General features: G+C 40.2%; 1 protein-coding gene across 1 annotated transcript in view; it reads left to right on the top strand.

The window, feature by feature from the left end:
• Positions 1-15,963, top strand: part of PCNX2 (pecanex 2) — a 151,856-nt gene that overhangs the window by 110,753 nt on the left and 25,140 nt on the right. The window contains exons 24-26 of the mRNA XM_057407050.1: positions 1,557-1,615; positions 4,408-4,623; positions 14,716-14,969. Coding sequence (XP_057263033.1) covers positions 1,557-1,615; positions 4,408-4,623; positions 14,716-14,969 — 529 coding nt within the window. The remainder of the gene's footprint in view (positions 1-1,556; positions 1,616-4,407; positions 4,624-14,715; positions 14,970-15,963) is intronic.

Raw genomic sequence — 15,963 nt, 5'->3', positions numbered from 1 at the left:
TAGCCCTGAAACTTCCATCCTTTTAAAAAACCTGTACATTGACACCTAAGAGCCAATACTGAGATGAGTACATACAGATTCCCAGGGGGTCTCTGCTGTGCTTCAAAGACAACGTTGTGCTGGGTTTGCACCATCTGTCTGCAATGTTATTTAAGCTGTTTAAAAGCCTCCTATACAACATATACCCTCTTTGATGCAGTCTTCATGCAAGTCTCATAGTGAGTATATTCAGGCTTTTCAAGCTGACTGGCCAACCATCAGCCCATTCAAAAACTCCACAGGGCCTTGTGCTTCCCACCCTAGTGAGCCAGAGCCAGCCTGTCCTGCCTGGCTGTGCTGCCCAGGACCATGCCTGGGTGTCTCCCTTGGTTCCAGTGCCAGGAGTGGTGTTGCCTTGCCACTTTCCTCCTCTGTTTGCAGGCTGTTGGACAGATTAGACTCTTGCCGCTGTCACATGTAACCTTATGCTGACTGTTGTTTGGAATAAATGGCTTTGCCTTTTCCCATTCTCTGCTTTAACCCCCTTTTTCAAGGAATATTTGCGTATCTGATTGGTAGACCTACTAAGGCTAGGGATTGAGGGCAAAATTTCTGAGGTGGTGTTCTTCATGAAGTGTCCTGAAATCCTAAAGCTCTGCTGCCAGATCAGTATTTCAGGGAAAATTGCATTTACTGTAGTATTTCTGTTAGCCAGGCTTCCACTTGTACCCTTCAAGGCTTGGGAGATCTGTGGATTTCTGGTGTTGAATATCCCTAGTCACCACAACATCACACCCTTCTTCTGGACACAGTGATTCACTTGTTGCTTATTTTCAGACTGAGTGTCTTTTGTTACAGGTAGGAATAGAAGCTCAATCCAGTCTGTCTTTTAGTTGCTTTCTCTCTCGTAACCATTTCTTCTATGGTATTATACTCCACTGCTACAATGAAAACTCTGAACAGGGAATGTGTCATTCATAAGAGAGGCAGGGTTATCATCTATATGGACCAAGAGCCTGTAACTTACTTTTTTTTTCAAGCAATAAGAATGACCAGAGACTGACTCCTTGCTTCCTAGCTAAACATGAAACTGAGTTAAGTGGTTTTTTGTTATTGTTGTTTTTCCATGTATGTTATATATCCACAGAAATATTTTTACACAAAGAAAACCCCTTGAGTCTAGCTATTTTCCTTAGGGCTTAGAAAGGAAGAAAGACTGATTTAATATTCTTTCTATTCACTGTTTTGGTGGCATGTGCCTATGTGCTGCATACCACAGATTCTCTGCCCCAGAAGAAGGAAAATGGGGAAGAGAGAGTTTGAGGAGGGGGACAGGGGATGGGGGGGGACACACTTCTGTGTGCTGATAAGCTGCAATATCAATGCTGAACGGAACTAACTAAATATATGCCTACTTGGAATAAACTTGATGAATGGATTAGAGTGTGAACTGCATAATGATGTAAACACAGAAAGAGAAGATATGTTAAAAAGAAAATACAAATGTGATTTTGGGAGAGTCTTATTTAAGAACAAAAGAAAAAAGAATTGGCTGTACAACATGTCTTTATTTCCAGCACCAAAAGATCGGACCATTCCAACACCAGACTGGCAATTCAGATCGAAAAGGATGGAGGTATGGCCTGGAAGTTTGGGTGTGTTGCTTGATTTGCAAAATGTGATTTATTTACACTGTTGAGGCTTTGCTGGGCAAGCTGAAGAGATGCAAAGGATTTAACTGCTGTGTGAACAAGCCAGAGCATTTTAAATGTAGTAGAGCATCGGTTTAAGTTGTGTGACTTGGTAAGTAAAGGTTTTGTTAAAAAGCAGCAGGTTAGTGGTGTCCTCACTGCTGGCAGGTATCACCTCTTCCCTGGGAGAAACCTTTCTGGAGATGGGGGAAAGGGAAATCAGAAAATTTGCAGGAGGGGGTAAAAAAAGAAGTAAGAAGGATGGTGGGCTTCTCCTCTGGGTGCCAGTGCAATAAATGAGCTCTGATCCATGGCAGTGTAAAGCACCTTCCTGGGCTGCACCAAGTGGTTCCTGTGAGGCTGGGAAGCGAGAGCATTTTTGAGGGAGACAGTGGACATGGAGAGTGTGTGGTACCTCAGCTGATGCTCTTCAGCACCTGGTGGGACAGAGCCCTTTCCACTGGAAATCAATACCAGTGTTTCATGCCAAATCCCCATTCCAGCAGGAGAAGCCAGGGTTTCATATATGAGTTTCTTCTGCTTTAGTGTTTTGCAGCTGGTTTTATTTTGCCCCTGAGGTATTAGGGGCTTCTATTGTAGAGGTATAAGATTACACTGTAATTATTGCTGTTATATTTTTATTTACACACACACCCCCTTTTATCTTTATCCATTACATCAAGGCATGAAAAAATATGCATCTTTAAGCAGAAGTGGGTGTAATCCAGGGTGTTCAAGAAGGCAAGAGAGGTATTAGCAGTTTGAGGCATATATAATGCTCTTCCATTATTTATCATTTCAAGGCAGGGAGTTAAGATGTTTCCCAAGGCCATTCCGTCATCTGGTAGCAATAACCTTTAGCACTATTCTATATGCTAATAAGTTGATTATGTTTTACACCCCATAGCTCAAGCAAAACTTTCCTTTGTGTGTGTGCTTAAAAGATTTAATTAGATGACTCATTCAGATTTTGACTAAATGTACTCTGGAAGGTGTATAGCTGAGTATGTCTGTATGTGCATACACACCTGCATGTACATCCATACCACACTGGATGCATAATGGCCTTGGTGATGAAAAGCAGTGTAGCAACATGCTCATTCCTGCTCTTCTGCTGAGGAGCAATTTGTAGGGGAAGCTATAGCCTGTCACCCTCTGGGTTTTTTCTCCTTGTTAGTTCTGCTTCTAAATATGCACATACATAAATATGCATGTACATCTGTACATGTGTATCCACATGCACGCTCGTGTATAGAAATACACCTACAAGATGTTGGTTTGTATGTATATATCTATTAATGCACCAGCATTTTAAAAATATTGAAGGTGAGATACTGGTGCATTACAGAAATGAAAAGCAGTTCTTGTGTCACATATGTATTATGTAAAAGAGTACAAGCACAGGACAGCACCATTATAGATTATGCAGCACTGTGTTAGCATTTGTGAAAGGTTCCTTTGCTTTCATGGATCACCGTCATGAAGTGCTACTTTTAATCCAGTTAAATGCCATAAACTTTTAGGAGATGACACTTCCAGACTGTGATGGGGTGAAGAACTGGTAACAAGCAATGTGTAATTGGACAGCTACTACTTTTAAACAAGTGGTAGCAATTCTAGTTTTATTCTTTCTTGATATACTCAGAGAACTCTTGTAAAATATGTATCTTCATCTTAAGTACCAACAGATACTTCATGGAAAAGCCTTTGTGGAAAATTCCTGCCCTGGAAGACTAAAAGAAAAAAATCTGACCAAAATTCCTGGAAGCTGGAATATCTCAGAAATAACAGTCAGATTTAAGCTTATGGGCTGAAATAATGATGGTTTCTGGGTTCTTAAATTAAGGACAATATGTTGACATAAACTTAGCATTGCAGAAACTTTCAGTGGAGCTAAAAAATTCTTGCTGTTGTAAAATATGGAGGTGATTTAATTTGGCCTGAAATAAGTCTTAGCACTAATTTGAGGTTCTCTTTACACTATTCTTAATATGAAACAAAAGTTTCATGCTTGGTTCTCTGAGAGCTAAAAGCCACCTGGGAAATACAGATTCTATAAAGTCTGAGGAAAATACCCAGCTAGAAGAAGAAGCTTTATGCAGAACAAAAAAGAATCATAGAATCATAGAATAGTTAGGGTTGGAAAGGACCTTAAGATCATCAAGTTCCAACCCCCCTGCCGTGGGCAGGGAGACCTTATGCTAAACCATATCACCCAAGGCCTCATCCAACCTGGTCTTGAACACCACCAGGGATGGAGCATTCACAACCTCCCTGGGCAACCCATTCCAATGCCTCACCGCCCTAACAGGAAAGAATTTCCTCCTTATATCCAATCTAAACTTCCCCTGTTTAAGGAGGTGATCCTGCCCCTCTACTCTGCTCTTGTGAGACCTCACCTGGAGTATTGTGTGCAGTTCTGGTGTCCTCAGCATAAAAAGGACATGGAACTGTTGGAACAAGTCCAGAGAAGGGCCACGAGGACGATCAGGGGACTGGAGCACCTCCTGTATGAAGACAGGCTGAGAAAGTTGGGGCTGTTCAGCCTGGAGAAGAGAAGGCTGCGTGGAGACCTCATAGCAGCCTTCCTGTATCTGAAGGGGGCCTATAGGGATGCTGGAGAGGGACTCTTTGTTAGGGACTATAGTGATAGGACAAGGAATGTGGGATTTTATGCAGAATGGCTCAGTGTACTATAAATGTTCTTCTTTACAAATGTGTGCTGCTCTGGTTGCAGGAAATGATGACAATAATCTCAACTCCATTTTTTATGAGCATCTGACAAGATCTCTGCAGGAGTCTCTTTGTGGAGATTTGATTCTGGGCCGCTGGGGAAACTACAGCACAGGAGACTGTTTTATTCTGGCATCGGATTATTTAAATGCCTTTGTGCACTTGATTGAAATTGGAAATGGCCTTGTCACCTTTCAGCTCAGAGGGCTGGAATTTCGAGGTAAGGAACCTTGATGATTTAAATAACAGCGAAACCAGCAACAAGCCCTGTCTGACCTTTTCATCTCTCACAACCTCTATAGCAGGACTTAGAGTTTAAGGACCTTTCTCTCTCTCTTTTAACAAATACTTGTCTGTTTGTCTAAAAGCTCTGTACTTCTTTGTATTATGGTCTGAATAACAATGTTTTGAAGCCTAGATGTTCAGAAATTTGGAGTCATGTTCTGCAATATCATAAGACTTTCAGAAAGGAGGCACACTGAGTTATTTGCTTGGTTCACAGATCTTTTAGGTTATGATTAGTTATGTTTTCAGATTATTTCTTTGAAAAATTAAGTTATTCTTAAATTTGATCAACCACCCAAAACTTGTCTTGGAAAAAAACCTAAATATCATTAGACACCTCCCATGGAAAGCCACCTGTGTCAGATCATGGAAGATGCTGGTGCTGAGATGGTCTCTGTCACAGCAAAAGAGGAGAACACAGGCAAGTCAATCAGGGTTTCATATTTCTATTATTTAGAAAGTGCTGACTTCAGTTGAAGTGACCTTACTTTGTTCCTGCTTGGTATATTCCTCTGTTAGGACACTTCTCTTTTAAGGAATGGCAGTTGTGTCCCTGTCCTTGGTGGTGTGGCTTTTGCGAGGCCAGTTGCTCATAGTGTCATACTCCTTCCTTTTTGTCTGTTGCTGTCCCTGGAGTAGGAACTAAAATGAAAGTAAACCCACAAAACTTTTAAACAGCTTGTAAATTTTGCTCATGCTACACATGTTGCTTCCTGGGTTTGCCACTTACATTTGTAACCTTCAGAGATAACACTTTGCAATTGCAGGTGACGGGAGTTTTGAAATCCCAGAATAAACAGTTTTCCAGTCTCCATGGCTGAGCAACCAATGGGCAGTGTGTAGAGGAGTGTATAATCAAGGCGACTTTTCAACAAGATTAAGTATGAGAAAATAGGATACAGACTGCCTCTTTGAATGCACTGAGGTGTAGGAGGATTAGACGAGGAAATAACGTGTGGGCTCAAATCTTGACTCTATGACAGGCTCCCTGTAGGATGTTGAACAGGTAATGCTCAGTGTTCATTTTCAGTAAATGAAATTCAGTAAATGCTCAGTGTTCATTTTCCTTCTTCTATGGTGGGGATGAAGATCACACTCCTGTGTCTTAAGAAATGGTATGTAGAAAACAGTAACCTGAAACAGCTTGGTATTGTAGTATCTGAAGAGATACGTGTTCGATAAAAAGGCAGGTTATAAGAAAAAGCAACTGGAAAGAGAAATCATTTCTTTATTAGCCTCGTAATTTCTTGTTTATAATGATGATGATATATGTGTGGATTTGTGGCTTTCTTCAACTTCAAAGACATCTGTGAAAGTATTATCTTCTTGTGTGCCTACAAGGTGAGCTGTGCTGCTGCTGTGTCAGAGAGAAGTGCTTAGGTTAAGTACCATATAGAGTCCACGGGTACTTAAAGGAAGTAAATTAAAAGCTTATTTTGGATAGATTTGGAATTTGCTATTACTTCTTTCAAATCCAGGCCAGACAAATGCAGATTTATATTGTTCTGCAAGAACAGTTAAATACTGCAGCAGTACAAATCTCTTGGTCACAGTACCGCTGGTTTCACAGGCCAGTAAATCTCAGAGATAATTGCTTTTTTCTTTTTTTCCTGAAGACATTTTTAGTCCGCCTGTCCCTTCTGGTTCCTCTTCTGTTGCTCACAGCCATAATTCCTAATGGAAACTCTGAAATAAAAAAAATAGTTCATTCGTTTCTGCAGATCTGAAAAGTGACTTTAAGGAGGGATTTATGCATGTTAAAGAAGAGTTGTACCTTGGACACTGTTGACAGTTTGTTCAGGTTTGTTGGGATTTGGGGTAAGCAGGAGCATTTATGTTTCCATTAACTTGCATTCTAATTTTAGAAAATTATTCTTGCTGTTCATTCTTTTGTGTTAAGTTCACGGTAGGATCTGAAACACACAGAAGAAAGAAATCTCATTTTTATAATGAAATTACATGACTTTCGTGAACTTTTTTTCTCCTCTATGCAGTTGCTACCTACTTCTGGGTCCCTATCCATCATCACCATCCCCAGATAGATCCAGAAAAGTAAATCTTGGAAACAGAGATGAAAAAACATGAGAGGATCCTCAAACCATGTGTTAGCTGGATAAAAAGCCTAGCAGATGGGTTGAGTGAACTGGAAGTTGAATGGTGAACAACTAGTTTTGTTGTTAAAGTGGTATAGTTCTAATGCAAAGTGGTTTGGGAAGAACTTGGTCTGACTCTGAGCCAGTATGGTTCATTACCGGGCGAGTGCCATTTTGCATTTTGATCAGAGAGCAAAGTTCAAAAATTGCAATCAAGGCATCTCTGGATTCCCTTAAATCAAAGTTTAAGTAATTAAATGGGTCTGAAAATTGACCTTTCCATGCAGGTTATCTAATGCTGTTCAGTGTTAGTACTGTAGCTGTTTCACTTTGTGAATAGATCCAACATGTTTGCTGGCTGCACTAGGCTGTCCCAAGGAAGCTGAGATTGAGCTGAAACTCTTCCTTGGCAGGTTTTCTATGTTCCTTCCTTTGAGTGGGATCGCTGCCTGCAGGGGCAGGTAGTTAGAGTAGGCTGTGCCCACGCAGTAGCAAGAGCTAGCTCCTGCACAGACCAGGCACATTCTTCCCCACTGCATATCTTGCAAATAGCTGGTGTGGGGTACAGCTGAATAGAGTAGGGTGTTTTTCTGCACAAGTGGGAAGAGAGTATGCAACTGCCCTGGAAAAACCTGGTAGTTTGCAAAGTCAAGAGGGAGTTGTTAAGCGCTATGCTTATTTCCCCTGCTTTGGGCATCTTACGTTCTTATTTTTAGTCATCCGGTCAGGCACTGCTTTTCGTATAGGACCTTGATTCCTTTTCATTGTGCAGAATGGTTTCCCACAGAGAGGGGAAAAAAGGGCCAGAGGAGGAACTTGAAATCTGTAATTTCTGAGCTTTGGCTGCTTGACTTCAGTTTTAAACAAGTAATTTTAATTGAGGGCCCTAAAAATCTGCTCTTCCTTAAATAGGAAGTCTGTGTTTGCTTTGGAAATGAGTGAATCACAACAGTGTTCTCTGTGCCTGTGACTGTGTTCTGTTTGTGAGTAAACCAAAAAAAAATATCTGCATTGTGGAGCTCTGGATTTTCCTATGGGTGTTTCTCACTGTGTTAGCTGAAAAGCTGTGCTAGCAATACTGCCACAGTAGTGGCTGAAGAAGGGGTCATAGAGTCTTCTGATTTAAGTGTACTGGCAGCAGGAGGTACTGCCTCCTCAGTTTGCAGGCCAGCCTAATTGGGAATTGGCATTATAAATGACTGATCCAGATGTCTTTCTAACTGTATGTAATAGAAGTATTTGACTCAGATTTTAAATGAACAGCACCACCACCACCACCACTGCCCCCTCCGAAACCCTGCAGGCAGAGCAAAAAGATACAGGCTGACAGAAGGAAGTCAGCAAAGCTTGGATTCCTCTCATCCTTCTTTAGTCCTGTTCAATTTAAGCACTTTGCATGAATTAGTTCTTCATTCTCCCTTTCTACAGGCAGAGAGGTGATGAGCCTCCGTCGTGTCATTCATCCTGTGTGTCAAGCAGGGGGGAGGCTCAATACCTCCAGGCACTGAGAGGAGACACCCAACTCAACTCCTCCTTTATTGAAAATGAAGAGAGTGTAGTAATGAGCTCAGATCCAGTGAAAACTTTCAAGTAGCTGCACGTTGGTTTTGGGGAATCAAGCCTTTCAGTAACTTAACTCTACTGTCTGTGTTAGACCACAGCAGTATGCTAAAAGCAGCCTGCCAGAAGAAATACATGATGTATCATTTAATTTGAAAGGAAGAAAAGGGAAAACCCACAACCAGGGAACAAGAAGAAAGAATGTCAAAATATCTAGTTCACTGTAGAACAAGGAAGACTTAAAAAAATTTTCTGTCTAGTCTGTGCCTCTATAAGGTGTATTTTGGAGAATATCTCCTTAGGCATTACACATGTGCAGAAACCATGTATGAATGGCAGTGCTGAAATATTGAGGAGACCTTTCCTCTATCATGCCCAGTATTCTTCTATCATGTAATTAACTTCTAAATATCTACTGTGACTTTTTGTTACTGCATGTTGCACATGCAATATTCATGCTTCAATTGGAGCTTCATTAGATGAATCAAGGAAAGAAGCACAGAGCAGACACAGATGTAATTGTACGTAGTAAAGGCAGCTGTGACAGCAGGGTTGGATTGCCTGTGGGGCTTTCTCTGTGTTAGCAAACTTATTTCCCACGCAAAATGGTGTATGAACACAGCCAGTTTAGGGTATATGCTTCAGGCACAGTACTGATGTCTAAGAAATATGGACAGTTACTCATTTCTGCAGCGTATGTGTATGCTGCATGATTTTTTACAATAACAAGTACATTACCAGCATAAGGAATATTTATTGGTGTTTTATTTTCCTGTCTGAAGGCTCTGTAGTGCTAGCAAGAAGAATTATTTGTTTTAAAAGTGGTTGCAACTTTACTTTTTGCTTTTACAAGTGAATTCTTGCTGTTGGAAAATAGAAGTACCCACCTTCATGTCTTCCCTAAAACCACACTTGAGGTATGTTCAGTGTGTGCACCAGACCAAAAGGTATTGATAAATTACAAGGATTTCAAGGGAAAGCTGCTATTTTTAACACATCTCTTTGGAGAGAAGGTTAAAACCCAAAAAATAGATTGTTCATGGGAAATAACAAAGGCTGAGGGACGCAATGCTTGCCAGTATTAGAGGCAAGAACAGAAAGAGTACAGAGGGTTTTCTTTAATCTTGGTGATTTAATTGGGAGAATTGGCATGGAACAAGGAAGAGAATTTGTTGTATGCAGGTAATCTTTCTAGATGTGTAATGATGCTCTAACAGTAGAAGCCACTTAGGAATTTCAAATAGCCTTAGAATAGTTTCTGTAACACAGAGTAGACTAAATATTTGATATTTTTTTTCACTTTCCTCCCTTCCAAAATGTTATATGTGTATATGGGTACAATGGCGAAGAGTTTTGGAAGGAAGGAAAATGTTGTTAGACGCACTGCAACCTTTTCATTGGGAAAACGTTTTTGCCAGAAATAGGATGCTGCATCTTGCTTTGCACTCCGGAATAGGTGACGTGAAAGGTTTTCATGGTATTTGGTACCTGCAAGTTTAACAATCAACATCCTTAGAGAATTCTTTCTTCTGCCTGGGCTTCCATAATGTGCCCCTGTGGACCAAGAAAATGGAAGATTTCTGAGGAGAGGGGATGCCTGTTAGTAGAGCAACTGATCTGGTTTAAAAAAACAGACTATTTTTCAGGCATCCAAGCACCTGAAGGAGCTGAAAACCGAAGCACAGTTTTATAACTAACAGCTTTGATCTTTTGAGAAATTGATACTGGTTTTTAATTTCTGAGATATTTGTTTGAAACAACCTGAAACTATCAGAGCCTGTAAACTACTCTTCTTAATCCCAATTCCACAAGGAAGGAGCCAAAACTGTTGCTGGTTTCCAGATTGTGTCCAGTTCTGGGGTTCATGAGTTTCCATTTGGGAACTGTTTGCTCCTCTTTGAAGTATTTGTTGTTCTGTGTTTCTTGTTGTTCTTTGTTGCTTGTTTCAGGAGAGGATGTCCTTTCAATGGCTGTAATTATGCTTTTCGTGCTTCTTCCGGGTGATAATTTACTGATTATTAGGTTGCTAGCCTGAGCAGAGAAGTGTTGGGTGAGAAAGAGCCTTATCTGTCAGAATTTGGGACTACTCGGATTTGCAGCAGAACTTGGTGGAGCAGAGTCAGATATTTCCACTGTAATGCATGTATTTCTAAAATACTCGTGTGGAGGAGAGTGATTTATGATCTTTTTAACATCTGTGGGGTGGGGTCAGTTCTTTAATCCTATGAGCCCTTTCTATATACATTTGTACCCTACTTGTTTATGATTGTCAGTGATCCTTAGTGCTCAGCCTATTGCTACCTTAGTCAAAATAATTAGTTCCCATTCTGGATGTGCTGGTAAACTATAGTGTTTTGTGAAAGTTAAAATAGCTTCTAGAAGTATGCTTTTCCTTTCACTCACTGAATTTTCAAAATTGAATTCAAAAGCACCCTATGATTTCAGCCTTAAATTTTAGAAGGTTGGGTCATTAATTTAGGTTTATTTCATGTATCCTCTTGAAGTGAGATTGCAGTCTATAGTTTCAATTTTCTCATTTCCATTTAGGTCAGCTCATTCTGGCTCTGCACAAGTCAGTCCTCAAATCCTGATGTGTCAGGAAAATAGAAAAAGCTCCAAGTTCTCACCCTGATTTTCTCTTGAGCTCACATAGATTGACCTTGCTTTGTTCAACTGGCACATGTTTTTGCATTGATGGGTTTTTGGCACCCCTCCAGTGTTAGATATCTTACAAATGAATCGGTCTCTGTACTCACAAGGGTCACAGTGAATCACTAAGTTTGAGTGAAGTGGAAGAGCTTGTTTTCTTTCTACTGCAGAAATAAATGTAAAAAAATGTTTTCCCTCAGATTTTAGGATGACTAATTAGCAGTGAAAACATTTTCCTATATTTTAATATTTAATGGTACTACAGTTAATTATATTGCAGAACTGAAGTGCATGTTCCGCTCCCTGCTTTTTGGTTTTGATGAATAATTCTGCCAGAGTTGCTTGAACTTGATAATTTTTTGAGAAGCAATATAAAAATTGTAATTGAAATCATCAACTTACAACATATGCATAAAAGTTTAGAGTCATCCTTCTGTAAATGATATACACAAATGCTTAACATCACTTATTGTGACTTATATCTTTTGGCTCAATGCATAAAGCTGAGCACATGCTCTTAGTGTCTGCAGTACCAGTGTCTAGCATAACGGACCAAAAAGGACTGATGCAGGCACTGGTAAAATGAAATTTCTCAGTAATATGCAAGTCTGTGGCACTGAAATCCAGCCAGTGTGTTATGAATTAAAGTAAGGCTCAATTAAAGATGAATGTTACTGGCAGTCTTTCTAGACTGCAAGAATTGGGAGGGAACCAACATGTACTTGAGCATCAAGCGTGCATTTTGTCGTTGCAGACTTGAGTCCTTTTACTAGATGTCACTTGGAAATGCTTATCAGCAGCATGATGACAGGGATAGGGATTTGGTGTCTTGTCAGAGCACTGGCCATGGTTCAGGTTACACCTTTAAACTTAACAGGGATACCCCAAAGGCTGTGCAAGCTGTCAAGACGCTGAATCCCCAAGGTGGTAGTACCCAAGTCCATCAAACAACTTTTGTTAAGTTAGTGCCTGTTTGCCAGATGTTGAAGACCACAGCCCTAATTTCATGCTTTGGAATAAATCTGCAAAATGACCACATGAGCTCCTTTGGTTGGTTCTCAAAGCTTTTGTAATAACACAGTCCCAGTTAGAATGCTTGCCACGTTCAACATCGATTGTGCCCACTGCAATATGATTTTAACTTTAGTTCATTAAAATTACCTAGCAAAGATGAGTTGCAGACATTTTTACCTGTTGAATTAGCCGAGAATGCAGGTAATTGTTCTAGCATCTTCTTCTGTTTGCTATGCATGTGATGACAGCTTCCCTCAAACACTGAGGGTCTCTTAAATTCACTTATTATTTGCTTGCCAGTCTCATTAGGCCCCATATTTTGCAAAATATGTGGCTTAAGAAAACTAATAATTACAGAATCTGCAGTAATAGTATTTGGTATTTATTAATAGAGATAAGACAGAGCACACAGAAACAACCAGCATCCTGTAGGAATGAAATGCTATATTTCCATGCCAAAAGAAGAAAAGATTGATTTAAGACTAGAGTTACGTAGTCTGAGCAAAGCCAGCTCTAATTCCCTTAGCTGGAAGGCCTTCAGTGGCAACTGTTTATTAGGCTTGTGTTTTTCATCACTTATAAACATTTGGCAATACTTAATTTAGAACCTGTGACAAAGTTGTATCTTCTGTTAAATTCAGTTTCATACTGAGAGACCTTTAAGCTTTCAAAAATAAACATAACAGCAATAGTAACAGCACCAGCATGGAACAGTCATTTTCCTCTTTCTGAGCTGCATACAAAGGAATATGCCTTTCCCTGTTTGAGTACGATGTATTTTGACTTGACTTCAGCAAAGCATCCACTGACCCAGAGCAGTTGCTGCTTGTTTGTTGTTGAGCAGTAAGTGCTAATTCATGTAGAAATCTGTGAAATACGTAGCAGAAGCAGTCCAGTTCATGTCCAGACCAACTGGGAATGTCAGCTTGATAGGTCACGTTTTGTACTTTGTGGTGATGTCAAAAGTAAAGATGTTTATATTTGAGTGAGTTGAAGGCATTTAATAATTTGCAATATTGTCCAAGTCCAAGGAGGAATATGCATCAGTGTGTGAACAGCACTGCATACACAGTATAAATTTTCACTCAGAAAACTGGACGGAGAACACTGGAATATACTGGATCTTTTCCCCCCGCATTTCTTAGGGCTACAATCCTGTATTTTCTCACACATTACCTTCAGATCTTTCTGTTCTTCTTTTTTTCTTGTATGTTTTTGCTTGATGTCGATACATTTTAGAAAGTGTACAGACAAAAAAGAGAAAGTGATAACCAATACTTCAACATATTTAGTTATATTTTAAAAGGCTTTCTTAGTCCCGAGAAAGGTATATGCTGAGTACTACTTCAATTGGTACAAACGTAAAGTCCACAGATTGTTGACCAGACAGTTGTAATGGGACCCGGGTAGACAGTCAAGGGCTGTCATCACGCTCCACAGAAAGCTGCGTTTGGGATGCTGCCTTGCTCCAGGCTTTCTTTCAGGGTGCTGGCAAACTGCAGGCAATTGGAGCTGGCACTGTTCTTTCTTGGTCCAACATTCAGATGATGAATATAACCGAATTATTCTCCCATTTACAGTGACACAACAGAACAGGTATGTTGGGCCTGGTGGGGGGTTCATAGCTGTTGAACTGCAGCACACTGTCTAGCACTTTCTTCTCCTCTTGAGACCATTTGGAAGCTGATGGAGCCAGCTCTCTTGTGGGGTGATACTGAAACTTTGGCAGAAGTCCAGTGTGAGATTTATGTGCAACTTGCATCATAGGAATGGCCTTGAAAGATGGTTTATGTATAAATTCAGTGGAGAATAACTTCTGCAACAGCCCACAGAAAGTAAATTTAAAAGACCCATACGTCAAGAACACAGAACCCACATATTTAGAGAACAGGGGAGTGTGGGAGGTTGCGCAGGTGTCCACCTTGGTTCTGATTTGCAGTGCTCTACATGGTGTAGACACCGCGTTCATAGACTTCAAATCCTGAAGGGCTCAGCTTGACCATCTAGTGTGCACAGCACAGGCTAGAAATGCAGATCTGTGGTTTCTGCATCTGCCTCAGGACTTTTTTTTCAGTTAACATCTCTTTTTCAGAAAGATTTACTCTATTTTGATGTAAAGCCTGTGTAATAGGCTAATTAAAAAGCTGCTCTGTCTTCATGATATACTAACACTAGTGCTATTCATTAGAGATGTTTGATCTGGAGTAGCTTTTACTCTAGTGGGAGAGGGTGGATGTTATTTTTGGAACCTGCTTTCCAAATTAGTTTGCTAAACCCCAGATTTTACAAGTGCTCTGGCACACTGCAAAATCTTTGTTTGCATCCTGTACGTTACTTGAAGAAGCAGACTGAGACTTGGGTCAATTTTCTTAATGTGCCTGATGGAGCAGGATTCTTGAGCGTTGATTACTGGTGAGATTCTATTAAGGCAGAAGCTGTGCTCTGTAGTTTAGCTCAGATCAGAACTGAACACCTAGAACATTAGATCAGGCCCTTTGGCTTTTGTAGGTGATAGTAAATAAATAATATACAGCTCTTTATTTGCTACTGCTCACAGATCAATTGGCACATCTAATATCTTGACATAGCTCTTTCTATTAGATTTGCTAAATTCATAGAGCCTTCAGTTGTACTTTTTCAGCTTGGAAGAAGTCCTTTGTTTCCTCCTCCCCCAATAACTGGCAGCATACTCTCTTTTTCTCACTGCCAAGGGACATATTGCCAGCAGAGAGAAGTGGAAGCTATAACAGAAGGAGATGAAGACAATGAAGGCTGCTGCTGTTGTAAGCCGGGGCACTTGCCTCATTTGTTGTCATGTAATGCAGCCTTTAACCTCCGATGGCTGACATGGGAAATAACACGAACCCAGTACATCCTGGAAGGATATAGCATCATTGATAACAACGCTGCGACAATGCTGCAAGTGTTCGATCTGCGGAGAATACTTATTAGATACTATATAAAGGTAAACTCCTTGGCAAAGTGTACTTTATTCCTAGGCAGGTTTGTAAAATTGAGAGAACTCTCTGGCTGGCTACAGAAGAAAGAGCGTTTGAAGTTTTTTACTTTGTATTTATTCACTTGCACTACTGGCAGTCAGACTGACTTGATGTTAGATGGGGATAATTAATTCATATCTCCCTTTGCTACATTTGATTCTGACAGCTTATACTTACAGTTAGTACAGAAAATCGGAGGCATGCTTAAGCAGAAATCAAGAAGGTGAGTTAACATCCTCTAGCGATAAAGTCAGAGGAAGCATCCTTACAAAGCAAAACTTCACTGACAGTTTGTTATTTCTTCTTGACTTGGTCTTTCCACTGTTTTTTCTGGCAAACCCAGAAAAGAACAACAAGCATAAAGTTCTTGGGAAACCTCTAAAGAGCTGTTTCTCAAATGTACTTTCATAATAGTGCAAACCCCCTTTTTACCTGCTGTTTTACATATATACCACAACACATCTTGTTTTATTCCATTGATTAAACAGTAATTCATTTACATCACTTCTATATTTGTGCTATTATTAAGATCACAATGATCACACAGACATTATTTGTCAAAATAATTGAACCTTAAAATCTAGCATGAGATCTTCATCCTTTACCAGATGGTTTCCAGTCCAGCAAACGAAGACGTTGCTGAGCTTCATTGTATTCTACTGAATCAGCAAGAGCCAAATTCTGCCTCCTATCCCACTGGTACTGCCACAAAGCCAGTCACTAAAGCTCCCAACCATCGCTGACATCTCCTTCCTACTTACATCTCTGCAGCTGTAAAAATCCTGTCTAACTTTGAGAGACCTGTTGTAAATAAATTAATCACCTTTTTTTTTGCAAGTGAGCCAATGCAGTAAAACCAGGATTGTTGCCTCACAAAGCTGCTTTGATCATGGAGGCGACTACTTTGTAAAATGCAGACTGGGATTTCATAAATAATTTTACAGGCAGTAGGGCCTGGTA

This window comes from Pezoporus wallicus, unplaced genomic scaffold, assembly GCF_028554395.1.
Source record: "Pezoporus wallicus isolate ANWC-B61680 ecotype Strahan unplaced genomic scaffold, APGP_CSIRO_Pwel_v1 scaffold_6362, whole genome shotgun sequence".
Taxonomy (NCBI): Eukaryota; Metazoa; Chordata; class Aves; order Psittaciformes; family Psittacidae; genus Pezoporus; species Pezoporus wallicus.
The sequence above is the reverse complement of the archived record's forward strand: the minus strand, read 5'-3'. Positions and strand labels throughout refer to the sequence as shown.